This window comes from Pangasianodon hypophthalmus, chromosome 6, assembly GCF_027358585.1.
Source record: "Pangasianodon hypophthalmus isolate fPanHyp1 chromosome 6, fPanHyp1.pri, whole genome shotgun sequence".
NCBI classification, from domain to species: Eukaryota; Metazoa; Chordata; class Actinopteri; order Siluriformes; family Pangasiidae; genus Pangasianodon; species Pangasianodon hypophthalmus.
In genome coordinates, this window is record NC_069715.1 from 9,346,632 (window position 1) to 9,368,846 (window position 22,215).

General features: G+C 39.2%; 1 protein-coding gene across 4 annotated transcripts in view; it reads left to right on the top strand.

The window, feature by feature from the left end:
• srgap1a (SLIT-ROBO Rho GTPase activating protein 1a) overlaps positions 1-22,215 on the top strand; it is a 94,236-nt gene that overhangs the window by 43,721 nt on the left and 28,300 nt on the right. For all 4 annotated transcript variants that reach the window (XR_008301947.1, XM_053235094.1, XM_026927122.3 and 1 more), the window contains exons 4-11: positions 3,748-3,810; positions 8,151-8,333; positions 9,909-10,037; positions 12,654-12,875; positions 13,501-13,602; positions 19,274-19,471; positions 19,639-19,723; positions 21,270-21,297. Coding sequence is in view for 3 of the 4 variants with exons in the window: in XM_053235094.1 (XP_053091069.1) it covers positions 3,748-3,810; positions 8,151-8,333; positions 9,909-10,037; positions 12,654-12,875; positions 13,501-13,602; positions 19,274-19,471; positions 19,639-19,723; positions 21,270-21,297 (1,010 nt within the window). In the remaining variant the exon portion in view is untranslated. The remainder of the gene's footprint in view (positions 1-3,747; positions 3,811-8,150; positions 8,334-9,908; positions 10,038-12,653; positions 12,876-13,500; positions 13,603-19,273; positions 19,472-19,638; positions 19,724-21,269; positions 21,298-22,215) is intronic.

The window sequence follows — 22,215 nt, forward strand, 5'->3', positions numbered from 1 at the left end:
TTAAAAAATACGCGTGTGTATCGAGTAAAAGTTGCTTCTGTGTATTTTTACTGCACTCTAGCTATAAAATCACACCAAGATTTAAAAAAAAAAATTGTAGCAAGCTCAGTGTGTCCTCATTTGCAGTATGGTTCTACGATTTATAACCCGCTGTCATGAAGCCTCTGTCAGCTCCTGTATGGCTGCATATTTCACCAGCGCTGATTTATGACTGGGTTTGACACAGCATTGCAAATGCTCATAACAATCCCTACATAGAGCCGTGTTAGTGACGACACTAGATAATGCTAGGGCATGGTGTTTGCTTGATCATCGTCTAATTTCCAGCCTTTTGGTGTGCTGTGATGCTCAGTGTATTCATATTTCACAGTGATTAATGCGAATGCGGTAAGATACAGAGGCTTTGTACTTCATTTCCAGCTCCACTGGGTGTTACATACAGTATGCTGCTATTCTTCCTGGGCGCTTCATAAATGTCTGAACTAAAGTTTATTACAGCATAAATTTTGTGACAAAAAATATGGTAAAAAAAAATAATAATAATAATGTGCCAACTAAATGAAATGATACCACAGAGCTTTTAAATTCTCCATTCTGGTTGGTCAGATGGTGTTGATTCTTTTTTTTTTTTATAACAGCAGCTCTGACAGTAACACCAGCTGCACGGTTTATATTAATGCATTTGTTCTAATACGCCATAGTTTCTATAGTATACTTGTATTTTGGATGTCCCATATCAACAAATTACAATAGGTGTGTAATTGTTGATATGGAAAAGCTTTCTGTTAGGAAAAGTGTCAGCACTTTTGCAGAAGTGAGACATAAATCTGTAACTTGAAGTTTTACGACATGGAAGAGTATCCAGGATGGAGGGCTCTGAGCGTTCTGGTTTCTCAGTAATATGACTTAAATAGAGAAAAGAAGAGAGGCTGGTGAGGGAAAGACTGTTTATAGCTGCTATAAATACAAGTGACAACAGGAACTAACTTGTTTTGCAGATGTTACACAACATTATACGTATAAAATCGCCGTGGTGTAAGAGGATTAAAACACTTTAGGACGCGCCGTTGTTAATAGTCAGCTACCACCCCGTTGTTGATTGTTTTCCTATAGTAGAACTTCACCGTCCCGTCCCTAACAAGCTGGGATATGCGAAGAAAAGACCTTCACTGTACTGTAATGTATAAGTGACAAATGAAGCCTTATTATTTTTCTTCTGAGATAAAATATACAGCAACTTGACTAACCATTCCATTAATAACCATTTAGATTAAAGGAATACTCCAGTGTCTTCCAACATAAGCGAAATACTATATACCTTATGATTACTTATGTTTACTACAGACAAAAATTTCAACACGTTTCTGTGTATTGAGGAAGAATGAAAACCGTTTCATCAAAACCTGCTTATAGCGGAAGTAAAAGGGCAGGTGTTGGAGAAGTCGATAAATGATTAGGTGTAACACTTTTATACACCTTCTCATAAAATCCTCAGTATTTGTAAATTATGCTCTGAACCTCTATAATTAAGCCTTTGTAAAGGCTCTAAAGGAAAGAATTTGTGGAGATGTGTTACCAATGTAATCAATGTAGCTCAAAGTAAACACAGATGTGCCTGAGTTTCTGAGGTCAGCGAGTACCCAGACCCTCTGGCTTAATCACATTAATCTGTGGCAGTCAGTCTGTCTGCTATTAGCTGCAGATAGCGGTGTTACAGGCTGAATAGACACTTGATCTCATAGCCTGAGGGCTTTACTGATTACGACTGGCACGGACCTGGAATTTATCTCTCAGTGCCTGTTTGGGGTCATATGGACAGTGTGTATGCCATCACACAGAGGATGTGTTTTGATCCATCAGAAGCATCACACACATGCACACCTGTTTGAGTTGTGTGGGTATTTAGCTGGATTATTGTGGCTCTTGACCTCAGTGCCAGCACAATGCTTATGATTTGAAAGCACAGCTTTGAATTGCAGGGTTTAGTTACATGACAAAGACTTAAACCCTTAAGACACATCTGTGTTTACAAAGATAATATACATAGTAGAAAACACAGAGGATTGTACAGGGGAGGCTTGTAGGCTTGCATTTTGTTGTGGCATGCAGTGTTTTCGTGATACAGAATTTTATATCTCAATACAAAATACCAGTACCACCAATACCAAGTGCCAAGATATGTGTATTAATCATACAAAAATATCCAGTAAATTTGACAATGGAAAACAATTGAGATAAAATGCAGATTCTCCATGGTGTTAAGTAAGGAATAAAGCATGAATAAGGTGTGCTGTTACAGGAAAATTATCAACAACGGGTGGTTACAGCATGGCTCCTAGTGTTCTTTTTCCTCTTTTACCGCATCAGTTTGCCAAAGTAAACAATTTATTATTTATCACAGAACGACACATTGCACTTTTCGTCTGTTTATTGTTACATTTAATGTTGTGGAATTTCAACAAGTAAGTTCCTGTTATCACTTATGTTATGGCTGCTGTTAACAGCTCTTCCCCCACCAGCCTCTTTTCTTCCCCTGTCTTGAAATTAATAAGACAGAAATTGCAGAAAGTCCTCCGTTCTTTGTTCTTTTTTTGTCAGAAAAATTAAAGTTTATCTCTTTACCTCTGTAACTGATGGTTACAAAGCACTGATACTGGAATCTCCTCCCAAACATGCTCAAACATCTCTTCACAGAAAATGTCACCATGCCAACAATTGAAAAGTTTTTATTCCAATCGTGTGGAGTTACAAATCCGTGTGTAAGTTTTTAGCACAGAAACAGTAACATATTCTCACCTTCTGAGAATTCAACTGAATATTCTCACCTTCTGAGAATTCAACAGCACTGTGGTATAACAAATTGTAGCCAAATACCATTCTGTGTAATCAGAATTATAAACGATAATAAGTGTCAAAAAATCATCACAGTCAATAAACAATGTGTCCATATTTATGACGCACTTGCATGTGGTGACTTCAGTTGTTAATTAATATCAATACTGAAGCATTGCAGTATCATACGGTTATATTGTACTAACCTGTATCCTGTTTAACCACAGTTACAGTTATATCAGTACTTGTAGAGGAGATTGAGTTGCTCACTCCTTTACTGAGTTATTGCTGGGAAAGATCTTCAGAATGAGATTAGTGGAAATATGATTGAGTTAGTGAGAGACTGGAGCAGCCTGTAAGACAGGAAGCCATTACTATAATCCTGCTTATCCACACAAGTTACAGGACTGTGTAACAGAGCTCCAAATGGTCAGGTTCATTAAAAATCTTTTTGAGATATATAAATTTAATTTGATGTTTTTGCTTCAGGGTTTTTTTTTTTCCCCGAATTCCGGGATATGGGCGTGCCTAAACCATGCTTACTGTTGATTATAGTAGTTTTACTGCTCTTCTTGCTGAGTGATGCTTCCAATCAGCCAACATAGACTCCACTGAATTATGCCAGATTTTAATTTGCAGCAACCTACTGAGTGCGAAAACCCTAACATCTGTCAGCAAGATAAATGCTCTTTATGAAGCCTAAAGAGAGAAAATGTGCTTCTGAAATGAACACTTCAGCAGAACTCACTTATTGTTATAAACTATATAAATGTATTAGGTCTGATTAAATCCATATGTGGCTGATATTCATGCTCTGTAGATTGTCTGATTGTCATTAAGTGTGAAGAGGGTAGATAACTGATGTGTTTTTTTTTTTCCCTCTCCTTTCCTTCCACCCCCTTTTTCTTCCTTTAGAGTAAAGAAATTGCATTTCAGCTGCAAGAGGATCTGATGAAAGTCCTTAATGAGCTCTACACGGTGAGTACAGAAGTAATAAACTGCATTTTTCCATAGCACTGTAGTGGTCTTAGAAATTCATAACCTTATCTCCCAGCCAGCTCTAGCCTCAGGTTACACACAGCACTGCACACCATGCATTAATAAGTGCACCCTGTTCCCAAGCATGAAGGCTCCTCAGAAGTCTGTTTGCTGGACTACGGCTTTGAATCTTCTGCCTTTTCTGTCCAGTTAAACCGTTGATCTTTCCCCTGTTTTAATTGTGGATGTCAAGCTTGCTGTGAGTGCTCTGAAGATTCATGCACTTCTTATATCCTTCAAGCCATAGTATATTACTATACTATATATATATATATATATACTTGACTGCCTGAGGCACTCACATACGAACAAATAGCACTCTGTTTGTATTGATCAAAATGGTATAATTACATGCCGTTATCCAGATGTTCATCTCCTTCGCCAAGTGCCATCTTTGAATACAGTTACTGTTAAATGGGCTTTGAAGGGTCGATCCATTGATTCGTCTAAATATCCCGAGGACAACTTGACTCCAGCCACTCAGAGATGACCACCATTCACGTAAAAGCAGCTGTGAATTACAGGCACACTCTCGACAGGAAATGACACGGCTGATGAGCAGTATAGATAAAATGCTTCCTGTAGCATGGTAGCTTTTCATATTGCTCATTAGTCCTTTAGTGGTTGGCTGTGTACTCACAGGAGATATCCCCTCCCTCATGTACCAGCTTTGTTTCCTCTAGTCTAAGAGACTCCATGCTCCCTCCCATAGGACTGTTCTACTCACTAACGCTCTGGTTGAATTACATTAACAGCTAGAATGCCTTACAAGGGTGTGAGTGGCTTGCTCAACCTTTGGTTTAGCGGTCATAGCATTTGATGTGTTTGGGAATCTATGGTGATATCCATGTACTGATAAGGATGTCAATTGTCTATACTAGGAAAAAAGTAATACCAGTTGAAGGTGTACAAAAGTAAATCATAATTGTGTCTTAATCTGTGTTTGGTGTTGTTGTTTTGTAGTCCATGTTTCAAGGGTATTTAACTAAAATTGTAAAGGTCCAGTTATATAAAGTTCCTCCAGATAAGCAACTAATAAGACTTTTACCACTTTTAATTAGTGCCATGGACCCTGAACAGATGAGATGCATTGGTTTTAAATTTGGTGGAGAGTAAATGCATGCTTCTCTTTTCATTTGTGTTTAAATATTTTGTTTTCATTTTCACCTTTTTTTTGAAACAAGGCACATCTTCAGTTCTCTATTCAGGCCAGAAGGTAAATAAAAGGAAAAATTTATGACATAATGTGAAAATATTTTCCCTTTTCTGACTTAACGTCTCTAGCCCTGTAGCAAATCTCTGGTCTGATGAGTTGCCTTCAGCTAAAAAATTTACGTAAATGTACGGGATTAGGTAAGCCGAAACAGAGAATCTGCTACATCAGCTGAGGTGGTTCATGTTTAGGAACCTAGAGTTACTGAACTACGGCCTGTTTTTTTTTTCATACTTTTATTGACTTTGCTACGGTATTTTTTCAAGTACTTGGTCTGGTCTGCTTAAATACTTTGCTTAGATTGGAACTGGACCACAATCCACCTGTCTTCAAAACAGGGCAAAGCATCATTTTTAGCTTCTTCTAATACCATGTTTCTCAGTTTAGTTTGTGTGAAGCACACTTGAAACAACCTTTTTCTCTCTAATTTTCTGCAAAAAAAAAATTTCCCCTAACGTTGAGGCAAAACCTTTCTGTTGATCGGTTAACCTACATCCCTATCCTTACCTATGGTCACGAGCTGTGTTGTGAGTACAGACGTCAGAAATGAGGTTCCTCTGCAGGGCTTATTCTTCGTGATAGAGGCAGGATCACGACAATCTAGATCATCCTCAGAGTAGAACCACAGTAGAACCTCCAAATTGAGAGGAGGGGCAGTGAGGTAGCTGGTTGGCTCCTGCTAGAGCTGTATCAGTCACATCCCACTGGATGGAGACCCCTGGCCAGACCCAGGACCCACTGGATTATATCTTACCAATTGGCTTGGGAACATCTGGTCCCCCAGGAGGATCTGGAATGTGTGGCTTGGGGATAGAGAAGCCTGGACTGCCTTTTTCCAGTCTACTGCCACTGCGACGCCCACCAGGAAAGTGGCAGGAACATGAATGAAATGTTTATTGGTTTTCATGAAATCCGATAATGGCTTTAATCCAATTTGAAATATTGTAGTATTTGTTCACATGTCCACTGGAATAATCTGATAACAGCTGAAATTAGATAATGATTGAATTATTAGTGTGCGTGTAAATTTACACATTGATTAGGGCATACCCTACAACACAAATAAACCTTTTGAGCTATTTTAGCAACAGCCATATGAATTAGCTTGCTGTCCCTTATTTATTTTGACCAGTATAAAAAGGCATGTGGAAGCAAGATTAAATCATTTACTGATAAAACTGGCTAGTCTCAATAAGTGATACTCGGTGGCTAGTTTGTGGGAAGAGATGACGCTATATTTGACTTACCTTTTGTTCTTCTGTTTAACCTGGAGTCTTTTGGAAAAGACTCCAACTGTTGCATCAGAAACTCGCCACTCAATGCCGCCCTCAGCTTGTAAAATAACAGGTCTTGCATGTCGCTAAAATCAGCTGTTCTAAAACGAGAAATCTAAACACAGTTCCAAACCAGTAAGTGGAGAGTGGGACGTGTGGTTTGGTCAGCCATATATCCAATTATACAGCTCTGCACATGAGAGGAGCCAGAATTGCCCAGCAAAACCCTGCTCCTGCTCTATACGTCTCCCAACTGTGTTTGTTCTGGTAGCTGTTTTATAGGCAAGCCTGTGTTTTGAATCCAGTTGTGGCTTTACTGCTGCATGTTTTATGAGTTCGGTAAATGTGAACATTGGTTATGGCCTAGCGTGACCCTGGATGAGAGCTCTGCTTTTGAATTTGACATTGTTTAGTGCTCTGGAGTCAAGTCACCTTACTGAGGCGAAGAGCAGGCAGGTGGAGGAACCTCATCAAGACAGAGACTGCATGTAAACAGCTGAAATAAGTAGAGCTGGGCAATATTGACAATAATAATAGTAACGATATAGTGATAAATTATGCCCTGATATACTTTTCTGAGATATTTCAATAATCATGGTATCTTTTTCTAACACTTTAGTTTTTTCTTAAACAAGTACAATGGCTGATTAAAAAATTTGTATGAATCTTTAAAATGGTAAAATGTTACAAATTAAGTAGAGTTTTTAAAAATATTTTTCCTTTCCATTCAATATTAAATAATTTATCTTTTTAGACATCAAATAAAAGTATCATCAAACACAGTTTTGAGTGCAGCACTATTGTTTTGATGAGAGTTTGTTAGCACACTTATATATTATGATATATTGCATATAATGTATCAGAGAAATGTATTGTTATATTATCCCACAAACTAAACATTTGACTATTTATCTTCAGCATAATGTCAGTGAAATATGAATATTATTAAATAACCAATTCTGATTCTTTGATCGCCTGTCATATTTCTCTGGTCAATGTTGCTGAAATGGTGTAATTAACCACTCGCTACCTGCCTCGTACCCGATGAGTCATATCCTAATGCATGTTTCTGAAGTCACTCTAGTGTTACTAATAGCCCAGTAACAATAACAATGACTCACGCAATAGGAAACAGCTTTTAACAGTTTATCCTTCACAGTTGTGGCTGCATGGCAAGTTCCAAATTCACTATTCAAGTTGAAAAGGTTCTCTGTTGCCCACGTTGTCTTGCACAGTACACGTGATTTTTTTTTTTTTTTTTATATGCAGACCCCCTTCCAGAGGGTTGAGTCCTCTCTGCTTGTGGTCCAGGCTTGACTTAGGTGGGGGAGCTGAGGGTGAATAAAGAGCTCCTCTGTGACCCATTAGAGGTGTAGTGTTTCTTATGCTAGTGGACTGAGAAATGGGAATAACAGTCTCTGTATGGTTACAGTATTTCATAGTAATAGCAATTCAATGCACGAAAAGCCTGCCCTCCTTTAACCTAGACTGCTGTGTTGGAGCTTTATGGTCAGGAGAACATGGGAATGTACATTTTATATTAAGATTTAGATATTTATAGCAGAAGGAGTTATTGGGGCAATGGTGGCTCAGTGGTTAAGATTTAGAAAAAAATTATAACAATGGAACTAACAATTGGAAAATTATGAACTTTCCACGCATGGAACGCGTTGTTATTATAACTGTCATTAGACTCCGGTTGGCATAAAAACTTCCATAATGATGGATAATGATGAATAACTGAGCTAAATGCAGTGTGCCTGAACTTTTACCCCGATCTCTGTGCCTCACAGGTGATGAAAACCTACCACATGTACCATACGGAGAGCATTAGTGCTGAAAGCAAGCTGAAGGAGTTTGAGAAGCAGGAGGAGAGGCAGATCGGCCGTACAGGAGACCCCGCCTTCAACGTACGTCTGGAAGACAAAACCCCAAGACGCAGCTTTGTTAAGAAGATCGAGAAGATGAAGGAAAAGGTACTAAACAAAACCGTGACTGACTTTGGTGGGTTTTTTTTCTTAGGATATTCAGCTGCTCATTGCAAATCTGTTTCAGAGACTTTAAAATAATCACATTACATTTCTAGCATTCCAGAGTTTTGAAAAATACAACAAATCTAACTCAGGCCATGTGCAAGGCCAAGTCTTCAAACTCATTTTACAGTAATTATCACACACATTTTGTAAAGAAACACAATGGCTGAGTCAGTGCTGCCTGCCTGACATGTCTAGGCAGTTACAAATGTCATCCCAGCCTTTCATACCCTGGATCTGTTTTAGATGGAAACCGGTAATGAGAAAGAAGGCCAAGCTTTATTCTTTTAAATGGTCTGTTTTTCACTAATGGCTGTGACAAATGGTTTTATAGCTATGGGAATGCATGCGCGTTTGTTTTTTTTTTTTCCTTTCTCTTGCCGCTTCCTGGAATGTAAGAGTGTGGAGTGGTTAATATATGGAAGTCAGGGTGAGTCAGTGTCTGTTGCAGTTATGTGACTAACTTGCTTTTGTGTGGGATTGGAGCAAGAGAGGAAACAGTAACTGAATAGTCTCTTAACATGTGTTTGTTTACTTTTTAAAAACTCTATTTTTGTCCCATCAGCCATATTTTCGTCTCGTGGTTTGGTGTTGTCTGTCTGATGGTTTAGTCCGAAAAAAAAAAAAAATTTTTTTTGCTGGGTATTTTCAAAAGTGAGCACTTAAATGCCCATCATCTTAGTAGAGATTGTATAAAAGATGCAGAGTTTAAACAGGCGTGTAGATATTAAATAAGGAATAAAACAATACAGGGTGTGTTGTAATAGGAAAATAATGACAGACAGGATGGTGTGATAAAGCAAAGTTACCGTTACCAACACAGAGTTGATCATTTTTCTATAACAGCACATCCTGTTGTGTTTTATTCTTCTTATACCATAGCAATTTGCCAAAGATTGCATTTTTAATTTATTACTGAATGGTTTTTAAACCATTTGTAGTTACATTTATTGTTGTGTACCTTCTGAAAAACAGGTTCGTTCCTGCCATCACGTATGATATAGCAGCTGTAAACAGTCATTCCCTCACCAGCCTTTCTATTTTTATCTTTTTTGAAGCTAATAAGACAAAAAAAAACAAACAAAAAAAAAAAACAGAGAAACCACAAACTTCTTTGTCCTGAAGACTTTCCCATGGTGGAAAACTTGCTGTCACAAAGCGCTGACACTGAGGAGTCATTCCATAAATAACATCTTCACTATATCACCGACTATGAGTTTTCTTAAATAACAACACATTCTAATGTTCATTGTTGGCCTTATATTATGGGGAGTGACTACCATACAAGTCCCTGTGGATAAGCTGTTACTATAGAAACAAGAATGTGTTAGAGCAAGTGTATTAATATAAATAAATACCTAGTAAGTAAAAATGATATTAGTAAATACCATCAGACCAATCATATTTGAAAATTTAACAGCACTTTGGTATAATAAAGCATAATTTTGTTTGATATACTTGTCTAATCTCTTATGTTTTGTTTTTGTTTTTTTTTCCTCTCTTCTGTTCTTCCATCAGAGGCAGGCCAAGTACTCAGAGAACAAGCTGAAGTCGATCAAAGCCCGGAACGAGTACTTGCTGACTCTGGAAGCCACTAATTCCTCAGTATTCAAGTATTACATCCATGACTTGTCTGACCTAATAGACGTAAGTAATGGGGATGTGCAACTGCAGTGTCATCGTTTGTTGAAGATGCTTTGCATGACCAATGGAACAGTTTTTGTGTAAGACAGGAGCGACAGTGTTGCTGCCATATGTACGGAATAACTTCTGCATTTTCCTTTTTTATCCACTCTGATCTTAGAATATAAACACACTCAGCAGAAGCTGTGCAACAAATGTGTCAGATTGTGCTTAAGTTACAGCTCTTAAGACTTCAAATCTGTTTAAACCATGCACGTAATTGCATTTTGGTTTTAGCCGCACTTCCCCAAACCGCACAGCAAAGCCTCTATTAACAAGGTGCTCCCTGAAATGTTTTGATAAGGATTTAATATCATACTCATAACATGTCTGAGTAGAATGAGAAAAAGAAAGTTCAGTTTAAAAAACAGAACAAAAAAAAAAAACAAAAACAAATAGAATTCTTAGAATTACAGGAACACAAAAAGAGAAACTGTGGTTGTTGTGGTCATGAGAATGGACAGTCCTAAGAATTACTCACCCCATTTTCTTTTTAGGTCCTATTGCTTTTAGTTTTACAAGAAAATAATCTGATTTTTCATATGTATCAGTGTGCTTTTTAGTCAGTGCCCCTCCCCATTTTTCTTTTTTTTTTTTTTTTTTTTGCTGTGTGCCACTTTGTGTTATAAAATACCTGCATATTTAAGGTAAAGGTCTCTGTCCCACTTCTGTGATTTCATTCAAACTATGCATGCTGCTATTTCTGTATATATGGTTATTTTGGGATGGATAAAAGTGTCTGCACTTAAAACCCAGTTTCTATGAGTGTCCCTTTTAGGTCACCCCACATCCAGTATGTTCTTGATGCGCTCTGTCCTCCCAGAAGAACCTCTCTCTGTTCCCAATACTGTAGCCTAGTTCAGAGCCATCCAAATTCAGTTATTTATAATCCAACCTCCTGGCAGTATTATTTTCACCTACAAAACTAAAATGTCCCTGCAGAGGAAAGATCAGCTGTTGGGGTAATGTGTCTACGTTCCACGTACCTCGGGGAAGGAAACGGGCAGGGTGACCTTGCCTCAGTGCCGGGCTGTCAGAGCCGTCTGAGTAGTGGGCATCAATCTCTGATCGGGCTGTTTACTTCAGATGCCTCTGAGATGTACTGTCTCGGCCTAGAGTGGGAGAGAAAAATGCTTAAAGTAGAGCGTAGATTAAATTCACCATTAGGCCTGAGGCAAAGTGTCTGTGCAACTCTTCTGTCACAATGCAGTGCTACACTAAATCAGCAGGCTGGTCCTACATGTCCTCCACACTTGTCTGCCACTGTTTGAGCTGAACATGTAATCATCTAAACAGTCGGCAGACAGTGTAGGCAGAGGCGCACTGGGAGCCAGTATTCTTAGTCACAGTGTAATGACAAGTTTCATGTCAAATGCCCTCAATTTCCAGAATTGGTACTTTGTAATGATACACTTATTGTGGTCTGAAATACAAGTGCATGATATGATTGCTCAGTACAATTAACTATAAACCAAGCATACAGAAGAAAGAGGCTGAAGGAAATGTCTGGGAAAAAAAGTAAATTTATCATATTGTAATGGCAGTCATATTCCTGCCATAGTCATAAAAGCCATATTACATTTTGCTGTCCTATCTTCATTTCCTCTCTTTGAGGTCAGCGTGACTTATCCTCAGTGTGTTTTTTCCAAACCTGAAATAAAATATGACATTTGCCTACAAGGTCATCAGGTTCTTGGTTCTGCTAGCAGTCTGGATCTGTAGGATAATCAGCATTGAAGGCCAAAAAAGGACGCCACGGGCAGTGCAGAAAACATTACAGATTAGGTCATCTGAGGCTGGTCAAAATCAAGGACGTGATTAGTGTCATGACTACAGAGACTGATAGGAGAGTGTGTTGTAGTGCCCCAGTCTGCTCATGCCTAATGCTTTAAGAATGTCCTATGTTGGCAATGCCAAAATATTCACTTTAACTTAACATAAGACATAGCTTACTAATGTGGAAATGTGCTAATGGTTTTTTTTATATACAATGATCATAAAGTAGTACTTTATAAATAAATTACTACCCTTGACAAACATTCTAACATTTTCATCTATCTTATCTATCTATCTATCTATCTATCGTTCTCTTTTGCATGCATGCATCTCAACCAGAAGTAAAGTTCTAGCATTTTAAAGCATACTGAAAAGGAGAAAATTGCATTTAAAAATTCCATATCAATTCCACTGAATTGAATTACTGCTAAACTACTGTGTTTACTGTTCAACTGGCTGCTTACACGATGTGATCTTTGCAGGCAGATAGCCAAGGCAAGGTTAGAAATTAACCCATGTCATTTTGGTAAAATATGTTTGTTTTCATAACTTGAGTATATTGGCAGACATTTTGCTCAAAACCTAATCTTTTGTCATTTTTGGCTGTTTTCCTGAACTCAGCCACAGGTACATCAGATTTATTTTCCCAAAGTGCCACACAAAGTGCCACAGAGTAGTAAAAGGTCCATGAAGTGATAAGATAATGAGGGCATCGTATATACACAGATGCTGTTGTGTTACTGAACAGGTACTGATTAGGAAACATCTCTCCTCTCACCTTCTCTGTGTACTGATGCTAAGCAGTGCTGTGATCTGGGCTATCACGCCTCTTTAAACCGGGCTTTGCGCACCTACCTCTCGGCTGAGTATAACCTGGAGACGTCTCGTCACGAGGGGCTGGACATCATCGAGAATGCTGTGGACAGTCTGGACCCTCGCAGTGACCGTCAGCGCTTTATGGAGATGTATCCCACCGCTTTCTGTCCTCCGGTCAAGTTTGAGTTCCAGCCACACATGGGAGATGAGGTTGGAAATGCTCTTTCTGTCTCTCTCTCCAGCACATTATATGAAATTAATATTTATTTCTGTGCATTAGAATAAATTAGATAGCTTTCAGATGTTAAACATTGACCAATATAGAAATTGACAATCAAACTTCATCGTAAAAATTTCTAACCACACCACAGTTCAAATGATACAAGATATTATACCACAGCCTCTTGAAAATGGTCCTGCTACAAGTTTATATATTATTGTCTGTGCTGTGGTTTTAAGAGCTCTGTTTTGTGTTAGTGACTCAGTGCAAATTAGAAAAGGTATGCAAATGAGAAGCTGGTTTCAGTGTGGTTATAGCGGTTTCATTTCCCTGTTTTAATATGTCTCCGCTGCTAGGGAGGCATTTAAACAGAGAGCCTAGGACAAATCACATTACAATTCTTTCCCTGGAGGTGTTTATTGCAACTTTATTGAATTTTGCTCCCAAATTTGCAATGTTTGTCACTGATATCATGTCCGTGCCTATTTTACATGTAGTTTCTTTGTGGTTCTGGTGTCCTAGTGAGTAAAACCAGATTGGATTGAATATTGGGCTTATGGTTATAAGGTTATTTTGTCCTTTCATAAGTGTTGATAAGTGTTTTCTCTCCTTCAGGTGTGCCAGATCACGGCACAGCCTCCAGTCCAGGCTGAACTGATTCTAAGGTTCCAGCAGCTCCAGTCACGCCTGGCCACACTGAAGATTGAGAATGAGGAGGTGACTAAGCCTGTGTTTTTCCGTTAGCTTTGTTGTAAAACACTATAACATTCCAATTTTGCCATCTAGCATCACAAAGAGCCTAGTTACATTGTCTTCTGCTTGTTATCACAGTCCATACCTCTAGATTTCACTGGATAGTCTGGGACATTTTGTCATTAAATGGTGCCAAGAATTGCCTACTTTAACCAGCACCTCAACTAAGCATCGCACACCTGCCTGCCAGCCTTTATTCATGTTGCATGATTTATCACTCAAAATTGCAGCAGTCTTTTTTTGGGACCATTTCACAGGTTCTACGAGTGCCATCAGACAATCAGCTGGCAAAAGAATTATATCAAAAATGTAGTCTTGTGTTTTTTTTTTTTAGAATTTACAAAGTAAAATATGCAGGACTGCAAAATATTCTTCTTTGAGATTGATAGGTCTGCCATAGACTTTTCCTGGAGTATCACATTTACTTCCCAAAACACTTTTGTTAAAAGACATATCAGATACTCTGTAGGCTGTGGCAAATAGTCTGAGACTGAGGCTAAGCCCTCAAAGACTTAAAGACTAAGACTACACGGCTTATTGTTGCATTAGAGTGAGAAGGCAGTAAATGTGTCTGATGCCCAAGAGAGACTGGCAGTGTCTTCTGTCCTCTTGATGATCCAAGTAACACACAGCTGGGCTCCTCTCTATTACCCCATTTCTTTTTTTTTTTTTTTTTTTAACTCTGCCCAATTCTTTTTCCTAAACGTTTATCTAACGCTTATCCTGGGGCTGTTAAATTTCTGGGTGCTTGCAAGTGGTTTGGAAAAAGAGGCTCATCAGACAGTCATCAACCTGCTTTTATCCTCTCTGCCTTTCTTCTTCTATCTTCATTCCACATTTTCCCATTTTCTTTTCTTCTGGCTGTGTAAGAAGCCATGTGGGCAGGCTGGTGGGCTGCTGAAAGTGCAGAAGATGACTTTGATAGAAGATGGGGGGGCTGAGAGTTAGCCTTTGGTTGTTCCATTGAACAGCTTGGGGAAGTATATGTATTGTCATCCTTGCATGTTTTGTTACCACTTAAAGGTTGATAATACTGCTGATTTGAGTCTAGCTGGTGGACATTTGGTTCCTAAAGGTTCCTTGCACCGTGACTTAAGATCTGTCCAGGATGAAAAGTCAGTAGACATGCACCATAGAGGTTTTTGGTCCTAAAGGTTGAAACACATTATCATATGATATGAGGTTGGGGTTATTTCCTGGACTGCTGATCAGGTCTTCAGTGGGAAGAGATTTCCTGTCTACTGCTCACAGAAATATCACAGTGTTAAAAGTACAGTCAGAAAAAGAGCATGCTGTATATCCCGGATGCAAAGCAAAGCATTCTCTGGGCCACAACCTTGTTACTTTCCTTTTGAGTTCTGGTGCAGCTGTTTCCTAATGCCTACTATGCAGTACAGGACACAAATATGCTAAACCCTGACAAAAACATATGAGGTTTGCTGTCAATCCTTACAGACCAATTACTCGTATTCCAAAGCACTGACATTGGAGACTCCTTCCATAAACTTCTCCATATCAACACTTATGCATTTTTCTTTGTTAAATAACAACATTTTTTAATCTTTTTATAATTAGGCTTAGATTATGTGAAGTGTCCTCCGTACAAGTCCCTGTGAATGAGACGTTTCTATAGAAATGATAATTTATCAGAAAGAGCACAACAGTATAAACCATTTCATTTGAATTACAGCCAGAACTACTGTCAGAGCTGCTGTTATAGAAACTTCATCAACACCTTCAGATCTGAGAATTCAAAGTGCTATGGTATAAGCGATTTATCACCTTAATATGCCTTATAATTTACACTGCATTCCAGGAGACTACCATTCATCTAACAACAAATTTTTTCTTTAGTACATATAAATCAATCAGATTTTCAGACATGTTACCAGTTCTTCATTTACTTTAGGCCTTTCTTCTTGTTGTTGTTTCATGTTGCTAATTTTTTAAATCTCTCAAACTTAGTGATAAGTGATAAGTGAAGTGACTTGTGGCCAAGTATGGTGACCCATACTCGGAATTTGTGCTCTGCGTTTAACCCATCCAAGTGCACACACACCGTGAACACACACCCGGAGCAGTGGGCAGCCTTTTTTTTTTTTTTGCTGCGGCGCCCGGGGAGCAGTTGGGGGTTCGGTGCCTTGCTCAAGGGTCTCACCTCAGTCGTGGTATTGAGGGTGGGGGAGAGCGCTGGTCATTCACCCCCCCCCCCCACCTACAATCCCTGCCGGACCCGAGACTTGAACCCACAACCTTCAGGTTCACCTTCGGGTTGCAAGTCTGACTCTCTATCCATTAGGCCACAATAGACTGCCCCATTAGTGTTAGTGTTAGTGTTAGTGTGTTTTAGGATAAAACTGTCATCAAGCTGTCATTCTCATTCCCAGTTATGGAATGGCTTCTGTTCACACCTGATATTCCAGCCCTCCTGATATTCCAGGAATTATACATAGTCCAGCAGTCTTCAATTTCAACCCGTAGCTCCTGCTCGATTATTTATCATTAAATTCCTCTAAAAGGAAAAATAGAAACTTCCTCCCATGTTTGTCACTGGACACTTCATCTCAGTTCAGTGCCTTATCTTCTAATGCCCTATGCTTTTTATCCTGCTGAGCTACTAATTTGATGTGTGTGTTTTTTGCTGGAAGGGTTAGGAGATCAGACATTAGACAGAATGACGCACACTTTCTCTTCCATCTCTTATTCACTTGATTTGCTTTCCTTATTTAATAGATATTCTCTCAGAGTTTCACACTAAATCCACACTCGTTTGATTCTCTGGCCTCTGCGGGAAGAATCTGTTGGTTTTGCTGGAGATAAACCTCAGCGAGGCAGATCAAAGCCAGAAAGCTGTGCTCTCTGCACCCACTGCAGTGCGAAGTCACGGATTGCTGATAACTTGTATAACAGCAAGCTGTCTGCTGTTTAACAGGCTGCCACGTACATTCACACCAGCGCTAACAACACTAGTGCTAGAGAAGTGCTTGTCCTGTGGGCTTTAGTTCCCAGACTGAACGAATGTGTTTAAAAAAAAAAACAAAAAACGGTAGTGTAATTTGAAATGGAGATGTCAGCAAAGGTATCTAGTATTTTAATGAATAATACTTTCAGTGTATAGACTGTTGAATAGGAACACAATGTTATGTGTAGAAGATGTCTGCAAAACTGACAGCTGGGATCAATAATTTAACTGAGACTAGATACACACATGTTTATAAAACCTTCCAAGTCTGTAGTTGGGTTCCTCTGTCTTATGAGAAGCAGGACATTCATCAGAGCTCAGTTCAAAGAGGTGATTGATAAAGTTTAACAAGCCCTCTTATTTTTTAAGGCAGCTTTGTAATGCTGCTTTTTTTTTTTTCAGTTCGGGTTTGCTCTCTGTTTTGGCTTGTTTAAAGCAAGTCCTTTAAAGCGTGTACTTTAAACATGCATGTCCTTTTCCTCGACTACATGAATGAAGAATGTGCACACAAACAGGTGTGGCGGCTTTCTGGAGAAGAAACTGTCACGGAAACTTAGTGATTAAGAGCTGAAAAGCAGAAGAGTCTTAAACATGCGAATGGCTTAAAGCGTGCTTAGACCAGAACAAAGCCAAATGAGTCATGAAGGTCAAAGACAGGTAGTAAAGCGACATCAGGGTTTGTTCTGGTGTTTTACGTCTCCAGTGATGTTTAGGACAAGCATTCTCCTTGTAGGGTTTAAAAGTGGAAAATATTAATGAATTCATAGCTTATTTCAACATGCTGCTGTTTAATTCATTGTGTAGTAGGGGAAAATTGGAAAGGTTTCCCAGTTGAGAATGAAATAAGACCAAAAGTGTTCCTTTACATCAAATTATGATTTAGAAAAATGATGTCTAGCAAATCCAAAATCCAAATGACCCAATCCAATGATCATTTCTTTGATGGTGTCAAATAGTTTTGTTTTTTTTTTTTAATAGAAATGTATGTACTCATTCATAAATCTTAAGTAACAGGCCAGCGTCAAGGAGGATCCCGAGCCTATCTAGGGAACACTAGGTATAAGGTGGGAATACACGTCCAGCGCAGAGCACCATGCACACACGCATTCACACACATTCACACCTAGGGACAGTTTACCGAATGGGCTGTTGGTGGAAACTAGAGAAAACCCACACGGACAAGCAGGAGAACTAACGAAGACAATAACCTGAGCTCGGGATCAAACCAGGGACCATGGAAATGTGAGGCAAAGATGTAACAGTACTCGCTGTTAATATATTTATATGCCAAGTGGAAAATATACTAACCTGAGCCTACTTATTTTATCTTTTTCTGCTCTGTTGGAGAAGATCATTAAAAGTCAATGACACAGAAACAGACTTGCCTTTTTTTTCTTTACATTTTCCTGTTAGAGAATCATGGACACTTCAGTTTCTTAGGTTGAGATGGGACTAGACTGTTAGTCTCCATTACCTGGAGTCATCTTCCATTAATTTGTATGGGATTGGGTGCAACTCTGTGTGACCCTCAGGGTTAATGAGGGGGGTGAACTTGCTGTGTGTGTGTTGGAGTACTGTCCAGAATTTTTACTGCCTGTAAAAACCTGAGGCTGATGCTCACAACTTGGCTTTATTAGTCTCCTCTGAGCGTCCCCCAAAGGGTATAAACGATTATATACAAGCTGAATATGCTTGATAGTCTCTTTCAGAGAGAGAGAGTGAGAGAGAAAGAGAGAGAGAGAGAGAGAGAGAGAGAGAGAGATAATGAAAGAAATGTTCCAGCTTCTGCATTACTCTGGTCCAGGAGCAATATGTGATTCTCCTGAACAGGCTGTTCCTATTTCTCCAACCTTCGATTTCCATTCCTTCCTCTCATTTATTATTGTTTCTTATTATTGTTACGTTTATATTTTGTATACTTTTATGTTACTTTTATAATTATTTATTATTACTGTACATTTTTTATACAGGTCATTGTCTGAGCAGTGTTTCAGATAATGTGCTGTTTATGGTGTTTATGGTAAAAACTGGATTATGGAATTAAACATTTCCCGGTTCCAGCATTCTTGAGATTTCTAGCTTTTTGGAACTGCAGAGATGCTGGTTGGGATGTAGCTAAATGAATTCTAAAAGCCTGAGTGAATAACAACCCTCTCAGGCTTCCTGCTCTCTGCACTCTGAGTTCTGCAGATTGATTGCTTTGGTCTGGTGTCACGTTCAAGGTCGGATGAATTTGTACATGGCAGACAGGAAAGCAGTTTTCCTGTATAGCTCTCTGTCTTAACCTGCTTTTTATTTAAATTGTTGATTTAAATGCTTGATGGGGAAGCAGGATTTTAAAACTTTACCGATAAAAATAACAAAAAAAGCACAATTGAAATGTTTGCACAAATTAATATTGCTTATATGACATCAGCAAGGCAAATGAGTCATTTCTTTTTTCCTTAAATCCTTTTTCGCTTGTCTGTGTATGATGCGTGATATGGTATGTTTTACCAATCAGTAATAAACAGTGCTCCTAGCATCTATTTCCAGTTGAGCAGGTACAGAAAACCATACATCCCAAACTACTGGTACTGGATCCTGGTGTCAAAAGTTCATTGTTGCATGTAAATGAGACTGGAAACCAGGTAGTTTTTTTTCCCTAATATCAGAATCGTTGTTTTCTTGCAGATCAAGAAGACCTCTGAGGCCACGCTGACCACCATCCAGGACATGGTGACTATCGAGGACTACGACGTCTCTGAGTGTTTCCACCACAGCCGCTCCACAGAGTCGGTCAAGTCCACCGTGTCCGAGACGTACCTCAGCAAACCCAGCATCGCCAAGAGACGTGCCAACCAGCAGGAGACTGAGCAGTTCTACTTCATGGTGAGTGCAGCTGTAACTCAGAATGTGGTACTCAGGGGACTCCAGAGAATAAAAAGGAAGAAAAGTACAATTGTGCATTAAATGAATCCCTGTCAATCATACAGTTTAACTTTAACCCTCCAGCTGTTTGAGTGCACTGATGCTATACTGCTGTGGTCTCTTGTCAGAAATTCCGTGAGTTTCTGGAGGGCAGCAATCTGATCGCCAAACTCCAGGCCAAGCATGACCTGCTGAAGAGAGCACTGGGAGAAGGTACCTCATACAAATACTGGCTTTTACACATGCTTAGTTAGAGATGGCCGTGTCATTGCTGACCCTGCTCTCTGACCCCAGCTTAAACAACTTTATTGTACTATACTGGTATATGGAATAATGTCTCTCGCTGAGTCCCTTTATTCTGAGAGTAACTAGCTAGCTACAGTCTTAAGACCATGCAGTGATGTGGATATCCTTATAAAACAGAGCAATTTAAATGCAACATGTTGAGCAAAAACAAAGAAAACAATTCTCAATAGACTGTGTGTGTATATATATAGAGTCATAGTGAGATCATCTCATCAGAGATGCGATTTCTCATCAGAGTGCTGTCGAAATGAGCAAAATGCACATCCCTGTTAATTACAGTTATTTGTTTATTTATTTATTTATATATTTATTTAACAATTTAAAGTTACAGCACTATGAACACAGAAGATACTTTTGAATGGATAATTATGATTATTTAGATAGGTGTTTAAGACAAATTTTTTAACACGGTGCAAAAGTAATTTCCTTCCATAAAAAAATAAAACTCATGTGGGCAGAATAAACTTTCAAATGTCAGAAAATAATCTTCCAGGCTTTCAAATTGTAATGTATGAGATTAGAGGTGTGAAGCTGGAATGGTTTTAGCCCCAGAATCTCTGTGCTAAACTCCTGGGCCTTGGGACTAGCCTGCATGTGACAAATGTGAGCTAGTTAACTAGCTATCAGGTAAATTGCAGGCTTTGTTAGTGATATTAGGCTAGCTGGGATTTGCATGAGGACATGAGGGATTCCTAATAAACATTCATAAAGCTTGGCATGTTATGTTTAATGAGAATTAATATAATGTGATATTTTGTGATTATTTTAATGGGTTATAAAAGCTGTCAGTGTTGCTAGTGGTATTGTTGCCGTACTGGCAGTTTATACAAGAGAAATGAAAACCTTGAGGAAGATCACAAATGACAACAATAATACTATTTAATCAGATTCTGTAACAAATGTTGATGAGCTTCATGAACACTGCCCCTTGTTCAGTAATGATCAGCACCCCGGGATACACTCAGCTGTCCATGCTGTCATGCCTGACTGCCCCGGAGCGCATCTAATATAAACACAGCTGCGGGTGGCGTCCAGGCGTGCGCTGGTGTGGTGCTGGCGTGTGTGTGGGCTCAGTGGGGCTGTCAGTGGAGACGTGTTCAGTCTCCACTGTCCAGCCTCAGCCTACTTCCACTACTACTCTACTACTTGAGGCCCTTCAGAAGACAGATACAGTTTAAAAGGCTTCAGAGAGGGGTGAAAGATGGGTGAATTAGATATTGCTCTGGTTACCACTCTTCACATTCTCTAACTTTTGAATTTGAAACTCAGTAAGATGGGAATGGATGCGTGCACCCAATTTTGAGCCAGATGGTATACGCTTCACTGAACGCGTGCACAAGCCTCCACAGGGCCTTTGACAGCCAAATCATTCTGATCATGTCCTCTCTGTCTCTCCGTTTCCTCTTTGTGTGTCTGTCTTTTCTGTCCTTCTGTGTCTGTCCTCTTTGTCTAGGTCACCGAGCAGAGTACATGACCACAAGGTAAACTCATTCTCTACTGAATATGAGATTTTAAGTGCAGTCTTTTCAAGAACATATTGAAAGGCATGTGTTGCTGGGGAAATAGCTTTTCCAAAGACAGCTTTTGTTTTTTTCGAGGTTACAAGTGAGACAGATGCACAGTTCACTTCAATTATCCTCACTGATGTTTGCATATTAAATGTACTGTTGGTTTTATTGGTGCATGTATTGTGTTTTTAGATTGTATAATTCGATCAAACATTTTCTTCATAGATGGGAGGATCAAAACTTTTATTTGAAGCTTTTAGTTACTCTTAAAAGCTTTACTGAGTTTGGTGTGTGTATAGAGCATACGTTCTGATCTCCCTCTGCTATAATGCGGCACAGACACTGTGCGACAGGCGATATTCTGGTCCTCATGGGGTACCATCCTTCAGTCCTCTATTACACTGCACCACCACAGCTCTCAACTCAGAAACAGGGAAAGAGGAACAGGGCACACTTTGTGATCAGATGAAAACGCTCCCACTGCGATAGTGTTGTTGCTCACAGCAGGTGTATGGGTGGTAGATCTGTGTGTGTGCAGTTCTGACTGAACCCTGATCATCTAACTCTTTTACATTATATACATCTTAAACAGGAATCAATACCTTTATGTGAAACATAGGTATCCTTTTAGCTGAAATGGTCAGTTTTATCCTATTCTTGTTCTCATGCTAACTGTAATTTGCACGCCTTCTTGGCATAATTGTGAATGTGATGCCATACGAGAGGACTGTTTGTTACAGCACTGATCATAATTTCAGCAGAGACTCATCAGCATCATAATGTGGAAGAGAGCAACTCAAGGTGTTGATTCAGATTCAGATCACATCAAGCCTACCCCACCTTTCTGGCAGACCCTGAAATTCCTCACAAGTTTCCTGAACATGGTCAGGC